The 19,844-nt window shown below is 39.6% G+C and overlaps 1 protein-coding gene across 1 annotated transcript in view; it reads right to left on the bottom strand.

The window, feature by feature from the left end:
• The window catches only part of XKR4 (XK related 4), a 436,625-nt gene extending 417,131 nt beyond the window's left edge, over positions 1-19,494 (bottom strand). Inside the window, exon 1 of the mRNA XM_077163198.1 lies at positions 18,567-19,494. Coding sequence (XP_077019313.1) covers positions 18,567-19,393 — 827 coding nt within the window. The 5' untranslated portion in view covers positions 19,394-19,494. The remainder of the gene's footprint in view (positions 1-18,566) is intronic.
• Between the last annotated feature and the right edge of the window lie 350 nt (positions 19,495-19,844).

Below are 19,844 nucleotides of genomic sequence, written 5' to 3'. Positions count from 1 at the left end.
ACCAACTGGCCCACCCAAATAGACTATCTACCACCCGGCACTGCTCTGGAGAAAAAGACGGGGGTAGGGAAATAAGTTAAGCAAAGAAAAAGAGCAGACAGTCCTAATGTTAGGGGCCTCTCACCCTCCATCTTTCTTTACATGAGAGAGTGCCCACAGGCCCCTTTCTCTGCATGTGTACTTAATAAATTTCTTACCTACTTGCTCTATCTGTACTGTGCCTCTGAATTCTTTCTTATGGTGCACCCAAGAATGTAGGAAACTGAAACCCGGCAATACCAGGAAACTAAAACACTTAGAAACCCATGAAAATCACTAATCTCAAGGGTAGATTAAAGTAAAAAGACAAATGCTGTTCCAGTAGCTTTTTCTTTTCACCTATATGAAACTAGAAGGCTGGACCAGAACTCAATGTCTAAATGTCTAACAGAATAACTCCTTATAATTAAACGCATTATGGGAATAATTGTTATATTTTAATGTAATTTAAATTAATCTATTTATTGTTTTTGCCCATTTCTCACCTACAAATGATTATGTGATCTGTACTATAAAGTATAGATTCTAATCAGCAAACTGTTCCCACACATTAGTATGTCTGTAACACACAAGTCCCTGGTATCTAAACTCTTCCTAGGAGAACATTTTGTGCCTTGGCCCACTAAATTTAGGCCCCATAACAGGGGCATTTGACATATGGCAGGTGTTCAAAAGTTGTTAAGTGAAGAAATACTGAAATAAGAGGGAGTCATTTGGGTCTCCAAAGTGCCTTCCTCTGAAAAATACTTTATTTGCTGAGCTGATTCTATCCATGACCCCAAAAGTATCAAAAAATCTAGCATTTACCACATACTAGTAATGGTGAATGGCCCTGACCTCCCTCACCTCAGAAGTCTTTTCCAGCTTGGAGCTCACCTACCTACAGAGAAAACAGAAGCTCATTCCCTAAAGTAAGAAAGGTCAATCCCTTTGAAAACTGCAATACCTTCTATGGTCAAGGGAAAGGAATTTACAATCCAACTTCACTTAGGCTCCATAAGAAATCCACGAATGAAAGGCAGTCAGTGACCTCAGGGGGTTAATCAGCAGGCTCTACCACTGGGAATCCCTAATTAACTTCCAGCCCAAACTTCACTTCTTGATTGCATACGCAAACCCGCCTTCTGACTCGCACATATGTTAATGCATTATTATAAAAGTTCAGGGTAGTTATTACTGAGTTGTCACAGACCCATTAATTATCCACTATACTGTATTTAGCTTTACTCTGGTAAATCTTTTTTAATTGCTCAGCCTGCATTTACAGAGCTTCTTTATTTAATGTGCTCCCCATTCGTTTATGTTTATGCCTTTTCCAATAAACTCATTAAATAGAGTTCTTAACCAGTACTATCAGAACCTTTAGTGAGAGCCCAACCAAGTCAACTTCAGTATTTTCATCTCACTCACTTATTATAGAGAACTTTAAGTTCAGATCATTTTCAAGCCCAGCTCCTACCACCCACATTTCCTTTTCCTTGCCTCGGAAAAGGGTAGGAGACTTCCTTCTCCAATATTTCCAACCTGCATGTTAATCTTTCCATTGCAGAAAGGTAATTGATTGAAGGTACAGATCTGCCCGTGTCACTTGAGCCTCCTGTAACAACCAGTGGTTCTCCTTCCACCTACAGAATAGAGCTCAGACTCCCCAGGAAAGCCCTGAATGCTAACTTCTAAGTCCTCTTCTGACATTCTTTCCCTCATACCTTCCATTTCAGCCCTTTATGAAACACAGCATACAGAACTTTTGCCCTTTCTCTTCTTTCTGTTTGGAATTCTCTTCCCCCTCCCCACTCCCATCTTTCTGCATGGAAAACTATTTGGTCCCACTCAAGTTACTCCCTCTGAGAAACCTTCCAGAAGAAGCACTCAATCCTTCCCTATTTTCCCACACAATTCTATTCTTGCCATTATTGATAGTACGTGACGCAATATCTGAGGTGTTTGCAGTTGTGAATGAAAGACTCTTTCAGGACAGTGAACTCCTTAAAGTCAGGGTTGCATGTTGTTCATTGGTACCCGGAGCCTGGCACACAGTGAATGCTCAATAAATATTCGCTAAGTAAACAAATGAAGTTCAGGGGTCTCTACAGTCAATTAAATTATTTCTGTTCTGTACAAAATATCCTATCTTACCTAATTACACAATTGGGTGTATACATAAAAGAAAAACATTAAAAAATAACAATGGTATAAAATACACGTTTCTTAGAATATATGACGAGATAGAAAAAAATCCAACTAAATAAAAGCCATATTATGCCATGAACACTAAAAACATATTTAGAAATCACCCAGTCCCTCAGCAGAACTGACAAATTGCAAAGATGCCATTTAACTGAAAGGAAAATTTTGAATGGAATGCACAATTTGCAAGGAACCCTACAAAAGAAATAAATACATACTAAGGACCAGACTTCAGTTGGTAAGCTCCGTCAAAGGAAGACATATTTACTTTTGGGGAGTATTTCTTAAATAGGACCAGGATAATTCCTTTGCTTTTTAAAAATGACTTGGAATTGCTTTTACAAAGACAAGCTATACTTGATTGAATTGCATCATGACTGTGAGAACAAATCTAGCTCTCACGTGTATGGGACTATTACAGAGTTGGTCCTCTACAATAGGTCTTTGGAGGTGAATTTTAAGCTTTATCACACAGATGTCAATTCTGCTGGTCTCAGTGAGAGAGACATGAATGACAGAGGTGCTCTGCGCGTTTGTAGTTGAATTCATAATTCATGAACATATGTGGGGTAGAAATGACTATGCAAAATGAGAACATAAATATGGGTTAATTGTATGCTATTCACATGGGAAGGGAGCCTCCTTAGCATTCTGTAGTGCAGTGCATTTCCCCATGGAAATAGCATGTATTTTACCTCTAAATACCAAACAAGTGGCAAGCTCTGGATAAAATTGATCCATAGTCTGTCTGTCTGAAACATAGTGTAAAATATCAATCCCAGAGGTAGTTTATCAGAAATCTAGACCAGATCAATAAAATACTGTTCCCCAAGAAGAGATCCAAATAAAGCATATAAAAAAAGGCCAATCTTCTACTAGGTCCCAGGTTTCACAGTATTACAGAACTGCAATGCATTTCAGAAATAATCTGATTTAACCCCATCGCCCTCCTCCCCAATTTAAGGTTGAGAAGGTAACAGAAAAGCCAAGACTTGAATCTGACCCTACTTCTTTAGTTATGTCTCTCCCCATCCTGGTGGTCATAAGAAAATCCTATAATTGATCTTAAATCATTCTAATTGATGTGACAGTAAAACTAAACTCACTGCAGTTTTGTGCTGTTAGAGTTGTCATGTGAAAGGTCAGGAAATACTTCTCCAAGTGATTCTCTGGGATTAATCTAGGAGGTGTAGGAAATAGTGGGAAAAGCACAAGATTTGGAAGCAAAAGTCATGGATGTGAGCCCAGATATTACCTACTTGGTGGTGGCATGAGCTCGGGCAAGTCTAATTTCTCTGAATCTCATTGTGTTCACTTCCAACATGGGAATAAGAATAATATCTATTCTGAGAGATGGAGGAGAGAAGGTGGATGACAATATGAGTGAATGTGCTTGAGAAGCTCCAATGACACATAGAAAGAGTTAGGGATTATCACTATTAAATACTATTTCTCAACCCCCCAGATAGCACAGCCTATTGCTAGGCTCTTAAGCAAGGTAGGAAACAGGAGGCAGTGAGCTTTACTCACTTTAGTGGTTTGACAGCAGGTAACCATATTCGTAAAATTCAATGAGTCAACTGACCTCAGTTTTGGAACAGCTCATCTGATGATTCTAATCTTCATATTTTGAAACATTTTCCTTCTGCTTTCTTTCTATTCTGTCCTCAAGAACTGAGCTCTGATCTCACATATATCCTCACCAATGGAAATATAATGCAAGACATATATGTAATTTTGATTTTGTGGTAGATGTATTTAAGGAGTAAAAAACAACAGATGAAATTAACTTGGATACTATCTTTTATTTACCCCAATGCATCCAAAATATCATCAGTTCAACATGTAATCAGTATAAAAATGATTAATGAGCTAACAATTATCCATTTTTCCATACTGTCTTCTAAGTCTGCAGTGTATTTGACACAAAACATCTCAATTTAGACCACGCACATTTCAAGTTACATTGGCCACATGGAGCTGGAAGCCACTAGTCTGAAAATCCAGCTCTGTAGGCAGATTCAGAGCTTTGGGGGTGACCACACCTACTGAAAACACTGACCTGGAGAAATTAACTTAGTAACTCTCCATCGAACCCTAGCAACAAAAGTGAAAGCATAGCAATGCCAGCTGTTGTACAAAAGGGAAATTAGAAGACTACTGCAGCCATACCTTATTTTATTGCACTTTGCAGATATTGCATTTTTTATAAATTGAAGGGCTGAGGCAACCCTGCATCAAATAAGTCTTTGGTTGCCATTTTTCCAACAGCATGTGCTCACTTCATGTCTCTGTGTCACAGTTTGATACTTCTCACAATATTTCAAACTTTTTCATTATTATTATATCTGCTATGGTATCTGTGATCTTTGCTATTATTATTGTCATTGTTTTGGGGTTCCACGAATTGCACTCTTATAAGATGGGAAAACTGTGTGTCTTCTGGCTGCTCCACCAATCAGCCATCCCCCACTTCTCTTCCCCTCCTCAGGCTTCCCAATTCCCCAAGACACAATAACATTGAAATTAGGCCAATTAATAACCCTAAAATGGCCTCTAAGTGTTCAAGTGAAAGAAAGAGTCATGTCTCTGACTGTAAATCAAAAGCTAGAAATTATTGAACTTATGGAGGAAGGCATGTCGAAAGCTGAGATAGGCTGACAACTATGCCTCTTGCACCACTCAGCCAAATTGTGAATGCAAAGGAAAAGTTCCTGAGGGAAATTCAAAGTGCTCCTTCAGGGACCACAGGAATGCTTAAAAACAAAACAAAACATCAACCAAAAAAACCAATCCACTTTGCCTATACAGAGACAGTTTCAGTGGTCTGGAAAGAAGCCAAAACCTAATCCAGAGTGAGGTCTAACTCTTAGATTCTATGAAGGCTGAGAGATGTGTGGAAGTTGCAAAAGAAAAGTTTAAAGTTAGCAGAGGTTGGTTCATGAGGCTTAAGGAGAGAAACCATCTCCGTAACAAAAAAGTGCAAAGATGAAGAAGCGAATGATGATGTAGAAATTATCCAGTAGATCTAGCTAAGTTCATTGACAAAGGAGGCTATATTAAACAGCAGATTTTCAACTTAGATGAAACAGCCTACTATTGGAAGATGCCATCTAGGGTTTTCATAGCTAGAGAGGAGAAGTCAATGTCTGGCTTTAAAGCCTAAGAGGACAGGTTAACTGTCTTGTGAGTAGCTAATGCAGCTGGTAATTTTAGGTTGAAGCTAGTGCTCATTTACTAGATCCAAAGATCCTGGAGCCCTTTAAAATTATGCTTAATCTACTCTACATATGCTGTATGAATGGAATGCAAAGTCAGGATGACAGCATATCTATTTACAACATAGTTTACTGAATATTCTAAGCCCACTGTTGAAATTTACTGCTCAGACAACAAAGATTCTTTTCAAAATATGACTGCTCATTGACAACGCAACTGGTCGCCCAAGAGCTGTGATGGAGATGTACAGTGAGATGAATGTTTTCATGCCTGCTAACACAATATCCATCCATTCTGCAGTCCATGGATGGAGGAGTGATTTTGACTTTCAAGTCTTTTTATTTAAGGAATACGTTTTGCACAACTATAGCTGCTGTAGGTAGTGGTTCCTCTGATGGATCTGGGCAACTTAAATTGAAAACCTAGAAAGGACTTGCCATTCTAGACTATTAAGAATAGTTGTGATTTATTGGAAGAAGCCAAAATATCAATATGAACAGGGTGTGGAAAACGTTGATTCCAATCTTCCTGGGTGACCGTAAGGGGTTCAAGACTTCATTGGAGAAAATAACTGTAGGTGAGGTGGAAATAGCAAGAGAACTAGCGTTAGAAGTGGAGCCTGAAAATGGGACTGAATTGCCGCAATCTCATGATAAAACTTTAACAGATGAGGAGTTGTACTTAAGGATGAGCGAAGAAGGAAGTTGTTCCTCATGAAGATGCTGTGAACATTGTTGAAATTACAAAAAAAAGATTTATAAAATTCCATAAACTTAGTTGATAAAGCAGTGGCAGGATGTATGACGACTGACTCCAATTTGGAAAGAAGTTCTACTGTGGGTAAAATGCTGTCAAATAGCATTGCAGGCTACAGAGAAATCTTTCGTGCAAGGAATAGTCAATCAATGTGGCAAACTTCATTGTTGTCTTATTTTAAGAAATTGCCACAGCCATATGAACTGCCAGCAGCCACTACCCTGATCAGTCAGAAGCCATCAACACTGAGGCAAAAAACCTCCACCAGCAAAAAGATTACAACTCACAGAAGGCTCAGATGATGGTTAGTGTTTTTTTAACAATAAATTATTTTTAATTAATGTATGTACATTGTTTCTTTAGACATAATGTTATTGGATACTTAACAGACTACAAGTGTAGAGTAAACATAACTTTTATCTGCACTGGGAAACCAAAAAATTTGTGTGACTTGCTTTGTTACGATATTCTTTTTACTGCAGATATCTCCAAGGTATGCTTGTACTTTGAAAAGAGGCATTTTGAGAAGGCCATCCTTTTCTATTGGGTTTAATGTAAAAAAGGGAAATAGATACTACAGTTACATAAATATTGATTTTATGAGGAGTCATTTTCATTATCTCTTTATCCTAAAGCACAGACACTGACATATTTTGTCACAATGTTAAATGTTGTATTTTCTTCCTAAGGAAAATCCAGGATAAAGCTCTAAGTCAGACTGAACCACTGCGTTTCTTCTTAAGGTACAACTGTGTGTTGTGGTCCTTAAGGCAACTATGAGGAGGTAAACTGCATGGAACAAGCTGCTCATCAGAAATCTTAAAACATACTCAGCTCACTCCTACTTAGGGTTTAGCTGTTTAGACCTGGTTCTTGTTCCTTTCTTCTACTTCTACCTCTATTCCTCTGTCCCCATGCAGAATATGGAGGCTACATGGTCCATCAACTAATAGGTGACATCCCGCTCCATCCCCCTCTGCACCCAATGAGCATGCATGTCCCGTGCTCACCTACACTGCTGCTTCTTTTGCAGAAAAAATTATGAAGAGGAATGGCACAGCCAGGCCAGTTCAACTTCTCTGAGCAAAGCCAACAATCATTGAGTCTTAGATATGAGCTGCCATTCCTACATTCTCTCTTTGTCTCTCCAACTTCAGTGTCTGGTTACTTTTAATCTAAAGCTTTGTACAGTATATACTCTTCCATGAGAAGGCTTGGCTACACTCACCACTCCACATCCACTCTGATGGCTCCAAATCTGGTGATTAAATTACTTCAGGTCAGAGTCCAGTATAAAAATGGGAGAAGTGGAGAGAAAGCATTACTTTTCTGGACATGAGATTTGAAAAATAAAAGCATAAAGTAATGGATTTTTAATATTGATTTTGCTATATTCTTTCACCAATGGAAGATTTCACATTTTTGCTTAAAGTGCAATCTATAAGGAGATTCCTCTGTGTGTGTGTGTGTGTGTGTGTGTGTGTGTGTGTGTGTGTGTTGGCATGCTCCTCTCACTGTTACTTTCTTAGCTACGACACTCGCTGGAATGCTGTGTGAGCTTCTTTTGTTGAGTTCAGCAGTTACAAAGCCCGGATCATCCATACTTTTCTTGAATGTCCAGCCTGGCTGCCACTTTCCCTACTTTTCCTAGTCATGTTAGATGAAAAGGGTTTAGAATCAATTCACTTCACTCACCTGGAGATCTTGCTCAAACGCAGACATTAATTTGGTTGGTTTGGGGGGGGCCTGTGAGTAAGTATTTCTCAGGAGTTCCCAGAAATGCGGATGATCCACTGAACTTGGTTTGCAGAATCCGTGGGAGTAGCCAGGACCTTGGCTCACCCAACTTAGCATATCATCACAGACACATTTCCAGGAGGTATGCACACGATTTGTCTGCTTTCCTAAACAGTAGACTTTCAAGAGCGTATTCCTTTTAACACATTCTTCTTACTATGATTTTAAACAGTATTTATGGAATCCATGAATAAAGGGTTACTACGGTTCACTATTTTTGTGGTTCTATTCCCAGCAATTGATTACATTGACCAATAGCAATTTATTGATTGGCTGCTAATGCCTGTGCACGAATTGGGACCCTCATGGTTGAGTGAGAACTGTCTGCACTCCTAGCTCCCTGTCCCACCCATCAGTGGGATTAAAAGTCAGCTCTGGGCTTAGTCCTGCTCTCAAAGTCTGACCAGGCACAAGTCATATATTGAGAAGATCAATCAAACAGATTTGCCTTTGGCTTTACAGTTTGAAGCAATGGTGTCATGATTTGCTTTCTTGATGCCCTTGATTTCAGATTCTCGCCTATCTGTACCATTAATAGATGGGTTTCTGGCCTTGGCTTGGACTTCCCAGGTTTCCAATAGGTTTGTGATAGCATGCCCTGACCTTGCCTCTCTGGAAGCTGACCTCTTGCCTACCTCTCATCTGCATAACACTGAATCTGCACCCTGACTCCAAATCCCTCTGGCACCCTCAAGAAGAAGTTGTCCTTATAGACCTCCTGATTACCACAACTTGGGTTTTGCCTCTTGGCTCCTAGAATAAACTCGTTTAAATGAAACTTGATCTGGTTGCTGAAAGTGCTTATTTACGCTCTACTGTGATTTGTTTTCTGATAGGTGACAGCACAGTTTTTTCACTCCCATTTCCAAAGTTCTCTCTCTGGTTATGTAATAAAATTCCCTGTTTTTATTCATTTCTCTCGTGACTACATTTTTCTTCCTCAAACTAATAGATGACTGTCTTATCTGCAGCATTCTAATCTCTCATTAGCAGATCTTAGAATGTGATTCAATGATAGTTCCCAGGGTTACTGGGATAAAAAGTTCAGATTTCCTCTTCCTGACATTTGATTAGTCTTATTTTTAAGTAGGTAGATATTGTATCCTTAAGTAACCATCACTTTTGATTACTTTTCAGAAGTAACAACCAAACTAATATTTATACAACATTTTCATTAGGGTGGTGTCAGGTCACCTGCTCCTGTCTAGAACTCCGTTTTATAAATGATCCCATCACCAGACCAGCACAAATACCACAGGCTATGTATGTCTCCTAGTGCATGTAAGAGTAGTGTGCCCCTTGGAAATGCTGAACCCCATGGGCCATACTTCCTAACTTATGTTACAAAGCAAGCTCAAATATTATGAATTGTTTTGAAGAATCTTCTAGAATTGACCTACATTTAAAAATGTATCATTAATTTTACTTTTGCAAAACAAATTAATTAAATAGCTTTAAGTCTACTGGAACAAAAGAAGCCATATACAAAGCCTTTCCTCTGCCTCCTACAAGGATTATTTTCTCATTGTAGCTGTCCCAGTGATACTGGGACTAGGTTATAAACAAAGGGTAGAAATTGGGAAATCATGTTGTTTTTGTTTCTGGTACAATTGCTAACTTTGTTTTGATTAAATCTCTGCTACCAAAAAAAAAAAGAAAACCTGAAAAGAAAAAAATGTATCCAAAAACCTGAGATTTTTATTGGTGACCATTATATGGGCTGCAGACAAAGAAAGTTAGACTGCTTTTTCCACGAATGAATTCTCTGAGATAGTGGTTTGGACAGGCAACTTTGCCCCTCCTAAATAGAATGGAAAAAAGTCATCTTCAGTCTTTTTAGACTGTCATTCATGGGAGATTCCACTTTTTCTATATGTGCATGATTTTCTGTTGAGTAATCCTCACCCACCCCACACACTGCTCACTGTTCTGTTTACATGAAAGGATTCCCCTGATAAGAAAACATGCCTTGTGTATAGATTAAACAAAAGAAGTTAAATTGATTCCACCAGCCTTCTGATGAATCATGAAGATGAGAGAACAGTTCCAAACACTTAATCCAGATAATTTTTGAAGAGATGCTTAATTTTTTTTTAATTTAAAAAATATGAAATATTGGTATGGGGTTAAAAATTGTTTAGCTTCTCAGCAGATCACAAACATTCTAGAAACCCAAGCAACTCTTATCCAAGAAAGGTTAATGCACTGCTTTTTTTTCTAGCAGAATATAATACATCCCTATTCTTTAGCAAGTACAAGTCTGAATACAGTATGTTTATAGAGAGTCTAAATTCAATTTCTAGCATATTAAATCAGTGATAGAATACCCCAGGACAGGCTTAAAAGCCTGTTAATGAGAAGGCTGTGGTCAGAGCTTGATTTACTCTGACCACAGCCTTCTCATTAACATAATGGCTAGTTGTTTTTGAGCTTGTGAAGCACTGTTTCTATTTGCCCTGTGCATACCTCATTACATGAAATTTAGAGGACCATTTCCCAAATCTATATATGGTGTGTATCTTAGATTCAGCGATACGGAACATTTTAAACATCTCAAATATTTATGTATGTGCTTTAATGAAAATGGTCTTAATTATGATTAAAATTTGAAGTGTCACAAAATAAGTTGCATCATACAACTAAGCTGAAACTTTCCTCTTTATGTACTCATACCAGTTCCAATGGTTCCCACACTAATATTATCGGTTCTGAAAAGTCTTTTGTAGATTCTCGTTGGCTCACTTAAACAAAGAAAAGCTGTAAGTGGCCTTAGAAGAACATTATTTATGCACATAAGCTGGGTACTATGCAAGTAACAAAATTTATAACAAAAGTGAAAGCATAATTTTAGAGGAAGGAAGAACCTTGGATACTATTTTTTTAACCAATCACATTATACTAACAGGAAACTAAGATGCAGGACAAGAAAGCCAAAGAAAGATCTAATCTTCCCGGGGTCCTAGGAGCGTGTGTTGCGTCATCTACGTGTGCTGATACACACAGAGCTCAGAGCAGAGAGCCTGCCCATGGTCATCCCACAGAACAGTGGGTAAATCATCTCTCCTGAATACCAGCTTAATCCTATTCCAAATGGAGAGCTACCTTTCTAAATAAGACCTTCTCACATGACTCTCTCTCTCCAACTTTGGGATAGAAGAGACCTAACAATGTCACTCAGTCCTCTTGCCTCTAAGAAAATGCTAGACTAATTTATTTCCATTTTACTCCTTCTTTAGCTTCTCTTGCAAGCCATCTATGTTAGTTCTGTACAAGTACTAGACAGGGAATTAATGTTTTGTGAGGATAAGGATGATGGTGGTAGGAGTAATAGTGGAAGATACAAACTTTCAGCACCAAAGATACCTGAATTCATTCTGGATATGCATATGTGCTCAGGCAGTCAAGGATAGATAAGAACTAAGTGAAAAACATCTATACCCACCAACAAGAGCAGAAATGCAAAGGAGGATTTCTAGATGCATCTTCCTCTGACGTTGGCTAGTACTTTGTAAAATCTAGCTTCACTTCCAGAACACTGTAACAAAAAGCAGAGTTGTAGTGATTTTTCTTATCCTTTCTACAAGTTATTGCCCCTTTTTTGATTCACTGTGCCATTAGAAACCCAAAGATGCAATCAAGCAGCAAGTTCAGCTTCAGACTCATAAAGAAGAAAGAGTAATGCCTGAACACCAATTGCAAATCAGAAAAAAATTCACTGAATATGCATCCTTAAAAACACAAGTTTCATCCTCTTTAAACACAGACCAAAAATAAAATAAAAATGGGACAGCAAACGTTCCAGAAGAATGGAACCAGTCATTCACGTATTCAACATTTAACAGACATTAGCACCCAGTGTGTTTAAGGCAACTGGTGGAAAGAGAGGCGCTATCTCAAGGAGCTAAATCACATGAGAAGAAAGGAATTCATTCACAACTGAGAAAAAAAACTGCTCGGAGGGGTCAAAGGGATTTTCAGGTCCACAGGTTGCTTTGCAGGGAATGCTAGGTCTTGGAATGACACGGCAGTCTTAGAGATGGAGAAGGAGACATTTAAAATGACCTCAATGGGGAGTGCAAATTAGTACGACCACCTTGGAAAACTGTTTGGCAGTATCTACTAGAACTAAACATACATATACACCATAACCTGGCAATTCCATTCCTAGGTATATTCCAAAGAGAAACACATCTGTTCACTAAACAACATGTGCTAGAATGTTCAAGGTAGTGCTATTCATAATAAGGAAAAAAGGACATGTGCTAGAATGTTCAAGGCAGTGCTATTCATAGTAAGGAAAAAAGAAAACCACAAAACCAGAAACAACCTACTACTATCAACAGTAGAATGGCTGAATCAATTGCAGCATAGCTATAGCAATGTGAACGAATGGTCTACACTATACATGATGATATGGGTGAACCTCACAAATACATTGGTGAACGAAGGAAGTCAGACATCAAAAAGTACATACTGCACAATTCCACTTACATAAAGTAAAAAAAGCAGGCAACACTAATATATATTGTATAAATCAAGGTGGTAGCTATGGTAAAAAAAAAAAACACACACAAGTTTCATAGCTTGTGTAAGCTTAGGAGAACTTTGCAAAGAATCGAGCCGGATCTTCTTTCCCAATCTGTCATGCCATTGGTTACCAACAACACCATCACGTGTTTGAATGGGGCTGCATGGTGTGATTGTCAGAATTACGTAATGTCATATTCAAGAGACTATTTCCTTTTGAGTATTATTGAATGGGATTTTTCTGGGAATCCATCAAAAAACTTAAATATTTTACAAGATCATGTATGCTTCTGGAATGGCAAAGATCTATCTGATTACCAAAGAAGTCTATTAATAATGACACCTGCAGACAGTCTCTTTCTTCCTGCCAAACATACTTAAGGAGAAAAGACAGCCCCATCCTAGGACATTTGATGAACACTTTTGTATGGTTAGCACCATTCTTCTTACATTTGATAATGCATAAGAATAATAAATTCAATTCTAATTCCCACTCTTGCTTTCATATACATAGTTAGTATGTCTTTCTCTATTCACATTTCAAAGGCAAGTCAAAGAAATGTGTTAATCAAATTAGTCAGGAGTCCATACAAAGGGGAATCATTTAGTACAGGTACTATTCAAAACTGATAATGTGCATTTTTATAGGTCCTACATTTAACTGCTTTGTGAAGGCAGTCTGCAATTCTGTTGGGCAGTAATAAGTCTAGCAAAATTTTCATCCCTGTGAAGAAAACAGTGCATAGTTCAAGTGAATGGAAGCACACTTTACAATCCTTGCCTTAGTTATTGCAAAGATACTGAAATAGGTACAACCACCACATAGATTTATGCAGACATTATTTCAACTCATACAGAGACCCAAGTAAATGTGCAGGGAACTGTCTGATTGCATGTGGATTTATGTCTGTCAGCAAACTCAGAGATCAAAGTTCCACGCCCAGTACTCAGGGAGTTGCATGGATTTGTGGTGCTCTTGGGAAGATTCTGGGTCCATAAACCAAGGAACAGATTTTAAAGTGACACAACCACAGCACTGTAAACAAACTCTCTACTTCCTTCAAGCACAAAAAAGCAGCTTAGACCACTATGTTTGGAGTAGCATATTATGATGGAAATTGTCTTAAAATTTTTGAGACTGGAAGGTGAACTTCTAGCTCAACCATCTAAAAGATAAAGTCTCATTACCAAATCGCTGCCTGCAGTTTTCTAAACTATGCTTAAACACCTCCAGCGATTCAGAACTCACAGCTTCATCTTTGGATATCTCTGCCTACTTAACAGTTTCTGCCGTATGTTCAATCAAAGTCTCTTCTTGTTATCCCCGTATGCTTTGTCCCAGGAAATCTACAGAAGAGCTCAATACCTTGTTCACCTGATGTGTATTTTATTTATTTCAGAGTAATTAGGGACAGGATTGTGCCTCACATATAGTAGGTGCTCAATGTATGTCAAATGAACAAATTAATTAATATGCAGCAAGAAAGAACACAAATACACAAAAATGATCATCCAATAAACTCAACAAAAGATGTTAGGCTTGCCTAACCTATACCAGAATTGAAGACTGCCTCAAGATCAATAAAGTACTTTTTCAGAGCTGAAGGTATATTCTATATGCTCTCTATTTTCCCATCTATTCCTATTTCCCAGAACCTCTTTATCATTCACTTTTCACATCTATCTCATGTATTACCTCATTTAATATTTATACCATGACAACTTTTTATGACAACGTCAGCTGGGATTTAAAGCAACAACATCAGTATGGACAAATGGTATAGTATGAGGAGCACTGGTCTTAGAGGCAGACTCTTTGTGCCCAAGACCCTGTTCTATCATTTAACTACTGGTGGATGATTGGAAAAGTCCTATATCCTGTCCAATCTGAAGCTCCCTTTCCCACTTTTTCATCCCCAGTAAAGTGAAATTGTCATTTTGATACATAGTTGTCATTACTATACAAGCTGGCATTTGGAGGTAGCCAATTGACCCAGAAGGCACTGACTTTAGAGTATGACAGGACTGATTTTGAACCCTAGCTACATCACATAATAGTTGAGTCACCTTGGGACAATTAACCTGTGAGTCAATGTTCTGAGACATAGAGACACTGATAATAATTTCTTCTTAGGTTATCATAAAAATTAGATTAGCTAAGGAGTATCAAAACATTTACAGATTTTAAAACGCTGTACCAAATTTTTGTTATTATTATTTTTCTTGGCTGGGTTTAAGAATGGCATATAACAATGTTTCTCAAAGCATTTTATATGTCACATTGTTACAAGTGTATTTAATTGATGCTCCTTTAAAAACTTATTGACAATTGCACATTAACTTATTAAAGGTTCTTAGACACCCAGCTGTCAGGAGATCTTCTTAACGTTGTTTGAACTGTCATTTTTTTTCTGATCTGTTTGAACATGGAGCACACTTTAACACCTTGTGGATTACATGTTCTTTCCTGTACTAGATCACCTGATCACAGTCTGGCCTGAGGACAGCAGAATGAAAATGACTCTCATGATAGAGACCCAGGAAAAAAAACCCAACTTGATAAAAATAATACATACTCTACCATCCACGGACATACTGTTTGCAATGTGCCCATGTGGTAGAAAACAAATAAATATGTGCATACATACAGAAGAGAAATTCAGCCGGAATTCCAAGTGTAAATTTTACAAATTTTGAAGGAAACAGCATCTAGATATATCTAGATTGGTCAGCGCCATGAAATTAAAATCTGTTCTTGTTGGGTATTTGTGTTTCACTGGCTAAACCGCACTCAGTAATTTTTGGAATCACATGAAAAGAAGAAGAAAAAAAAGTACCTTCCTCATTCACCCACAGGTGCAGTTCCTTTAAAATCATAATTGCTCTTTTTATATGATAGCAAAAGTTCACTTCATTATTTCAAGTGACACTTTCCCAGCATCACCTTCTGAAACTTTAAAAGCTGTCTTTAATTTCCCATTAGTAGATTTTTAATTAGTATGAATACATATCATTGCTTTCAGCAGTTGCATTTGTAATAAATATATTACTACAAGAAAATCTTGTTCACAATGTTTCAAATGGCTCATTCCAAACAAGCACTTTGATATTATTTCAAAGGATTTTATCTACATAAAGCTTTTAGAATCTGGCCCTTGCCTAAAATAACCAGAATTTCATGGAACTACAATGAACAGTTACCAACCTTGCTAAGATCTATTTTATTGAAAATAAAAGCTAGAAAAAGCAGAAGGATGCTTCTAATTTAAGGAATCATAGTGGTCTAAGATAATGGCCTAATACAATAATCTAAGATAAATTGCATCACCAATCTCTTATGCTTTTATCCACAAAGGTCCATTCATACTTTCTACACTTAGAGAAATTGGAGCAGTTTAGAATGCATGTAAGTGTTAAATGCCATGAGCTCTCTGATCCCTTTCCAATTTCCCACATCAGGGCAAATTTAAAGAAAATCTATTTTATCAAAAGAAAATGAGGTTGATTAGTCTTAGATAATGCTTCCTCCAAATAACCACCCTGTCCCCCAAATATAATATACAAAATCCAAGAGCGGTTAGATTAGAGGATAATTCAGATTTGTACACCAAACACATATTCTGAAAATGTAGGCACACACTTGAAAATTTTCCCAGCAATAATGCACTCTCCAAAATCATCATGCATTATTCAAATAAACTTCAAAGCCTCTAGGGAAAACATTGTAGAAATGTTTAAAAAAAAGAGCAATATGCCACCATCGTTTTTCCAAGGGTTGGGTCAGTTAATGCATTAGCTTCACAGCCTGTGATTTTTCTTCTACATGCTGTGCTTACTCTTCCATCTCTTCTCCTCTTTGCTAGCTTTTCTGTATAGCCAGTTGACTCAGTGGCTGTGGTCTCATTGAGATGTTTTTAGGCCCTTTTATTTTCCTAATTGTTTCTCACTTTCTGCATTTTCTTTCCTAAGAATTTTTTTTTTTTTTTTTTTTTTTTTTTTAGGAAAGACAGAGAGAAGGAAGGAAGGATAGAAGGAAGGAAGAAAGGGAAACATTTTTAAACATTTTCTTGTTTTATTGTATTTTGTTTTTCCGTTTTTTGTTACATGGGCTGGGGCCGGGAATCGAACCGAGGTCCTCCGGCATAGCAGGCAAGCACTTTGCCCGCTGAGCCACCGCGGCCCACCCTTTCCTAAGAATTTTAAACATAGTTTTTCAATTGGGAAAATGTTTGGTTTAGAATATCTACAAAACACAACTATAATCAAAATTACTTTTTCAGTTCACAGACTTTGATAATAAATTTTTCATAAAATACCAACCTGTAGGAGAAATGGGTAGTTTTTCAGTCAATAGAAATGAGAAGTATTTGCATTATTGGCATAAATCTAGAAACTTTAAAGGTGATTATGAATCAGTGATTTCCAAATCCTGTGAAAACTTTTTCAGAAGTTAACAAAAGTAATGTTAAGCTTCATTTACCACATTCTCAGATTAAAACCACTAACATACACATCTAATCACTAAATAAAATCAGTAATTTAAACAAACATTCTGTTCGTCATCAAACTTGAAGAACACCATCAAGTCTTAGCATTTCTAACACTAATCTATGGGATACACAAGCTATCACGTTTAACTGACATTTCAAAGGGCCTCTGAATCCAAAATATGGAAGTCTCTAAGCATCAATTTATCTGCTGGCTTATCAGATATTACTTTTCCAGAAACTATCTGCTGGAAAAAAAGTTTTACAATTTGAAAGACCGACGTCTATGACCTACTCAATGGAAAACACTCTTGCTCACTATAAGCAAAAGGATGTTTTGGTTGTTATTCTACAAATTCCCTGAGTTGTTTCCACATATACATAGTGGAATAGTCAATAAAGTAGAATTTTGCTTATCACAAAATAGCTACAAATTGCATTAAAAAAGAATGCTGGCATCATAGAATGTAGTTCCATGACTACTTTACCAGTGTACTTTCTAGGAGGTTTCCTCATTTTACTTATAGTACGTATTTAATAAGAAACATTAAAACCAAATAAGCTTTGGGATATTAGCATACAGACACATACACTCCATGCAAATAATTTTTGTAGGTTCGTTATGAAAACCTAATTTAAAAACATACAAAAGCCAAAAGAAAATATTCTAGGACATACAATTTAATTATATTTCAAAATCATCAACTGACTGTTTGAGCAATGGTTTTCCTCTGCCAAACAAGTTTAGCCTTCTATTTCAATGTATAAGTGGAGGTGATATCTGTGTCAAAAGGTGTGGTAGATCAAATGACTAGCAACAAAGCAGCCAATGAAGATACCAAGTACTACTGGAGTTTACACTATGAACCACTCCTTTTTCAAGAGTTTTTAGTTATATGAGAAATCAGATATGGTGATAATGCAAGATAATCAGAAGGAACACTATAAAAGTAAGCTTGAGTCCCATAAAGTGTGCTTATCTATGCTTTCTCAAAGAAGGCATACCAAGTCTCCGCTAAGCTTTTACTTTGAACACTGTACTTTTATAGCAGTGATAACTAAAATGTGGGTACTTTAGAGCAGTGATAATTTCAATCTAACTAGAAAAGGCAGTTTTTCTCAAGGAATGAAAGAAGCCATCCAAACTGCAACATACACCTCAAAATCAATCTATTTTTTTAAAAACAGGATTTTTAGAAGATATGACAGAAATCTTCTCCTACTCACTGAAAAAATTTCACTAAAACTGGGAGGGAGGGAGTTTTACAGCATATAAAGGGAGAAGAGTGAAGCAGAGTGGGAAAGCAGAAGGGGTGAGGTGATTAAAAGCACTTTCTGCCTTTCCCTTGTTTCTCACTCCCTTCACATTCCAGGTTGTGAGTTCAAATTTTTTTTTTTAAATGTAAACCCAGATTTTTTTCTCCCGGTAACACTAAAAAAGTGTGGCTAGGTTACTAACCCAGCAATAACCTAAAGGATATTCGTGCAAAAGTAAAGCAGTGGGGCTGTAGAAGCGCCAGCACATCTCCCTCTTCCCCAGCCCTGGTACCGTACCTCCAGATTTGCCCGAGCTGCAAGATGTGGATGAGTGACTGCAGGAGCCAGATGCAGAAGGAGCAGGATGCAGACCTAGGTTTGCTGCTGGCCCGGGTGGCCCCGCTGCTGTTGCCGCTGTTGGTGGCGGTGATGTTGCTCTTGCTGGCGTTGGATGCTTGCCTTTGCGGCGTGGAGGGACGAGCCTCGCATTCCCCGGTGGCAGCTCCGCCGCTCACCACCGGCTTGCAATCGCCTCCCTGCTGCTGACAGCCGGAGGCGGCTGCAGCGGCGGCGGCGGCTGCAGCGGCCGTGGCGCTGTCCTCGGTGCTGAAATCGTGCACGAACCAGCGGAAGCTGAACACTTGCACCGAGAGCGAGCCCAACACCACGAAGAAGAGCGTGAGTCCGAACCACCAGCGCTGGCCGCGCAGGTAGTAGTCCACAGCGAGCCAGATGTCCGTGCCCACGTCCGCGAAGTACACGGCCACGGCGGCCAGGATCCATAGGCAGTCCCACAGCGAGTAGCGCCGCTGCTCCCTGCCCAGGCGCAGGCACAGCGCCGCCGAGCCCCCCCCGCCACCCGAGCCGCCGCCGGAGCCGCCCGAGCCCCCAGAGCCGCTGCTTCCAGCGCAGCAGCAGCAGCAGCAGCAGCGCGAGCAGCCGCTGCCGCCGCCGTCCGGGCAGCAGCCGCCCCCGGCAGCCTCCTCGTCCTCGGCTCCTGAGCTCGACGGCACGCCCGGAGCCAAGCCCTGCACCGAGCCCGAGTGGTCCGAGTTCTGCAGCGGGGTGAACGCCACGTCGCTGCTCTTCTTCATTTTCAGCCGCCCGTCCGACTTAGCGGCCATGATGCCTCCGCACCGGAGGAGAGCCCTCCTTTATCTGACACCTTTCCCCGCTGTCTCCTCCTCCCGCCACCTCCTCGCCGCGCGCCCGGCGTCCCCTCCCTCGACGCGCGGTTCCCCTCCTCCTCTTGTTGCTGCTGCGCCCGGCTCGCCCGCCGCCGCCGGCCGGGCAACGAGCTGGGGAGCTGGCAGCCAGGAGCTGGGCCGGACTAGCCGCGCGCGAGGGGCCCGCAGGAGCGCCGCCTGGCTGTGTGCGCCAAGTCCAGCTGCTCGCGGCGCCCCGCGCGGGGCTCGGCCCGCCGCCCGCTCTCCTCGCCACCCCGGCCCGGCGGCTGCCGCGGGAGCCACCGCCGCCGCCAGCAGCACGAGCAGCAGCGGCCGCCGCGGCGCTCCTCGGACCTGCACATTCCTCTCCTCCCCTCGCGCGCGCTCCCTCCTCCCGCTTTCTATCCTC

This window comes from Tamandua tetradactyla, chromosome 6, assembly GCF_023851605.1.
Source record: "Tamandua tetradactyla isolate mTamTet1 chromosome 6, mTamTet1.pri, whole genome shotgun sequence".
NCBI classification, from domain to species: domain Eukaryota; kingdom Metazoa; phylum Chordata; class Mammalia; order Pilosa; family Myrmecophagidae; genus Tamandua; species Tamandua tetradactyla.
Note: the sequence above shows the minus strand (reverse complement) of the source record. Positions and strands in the feature narration are given on the sequence as shown.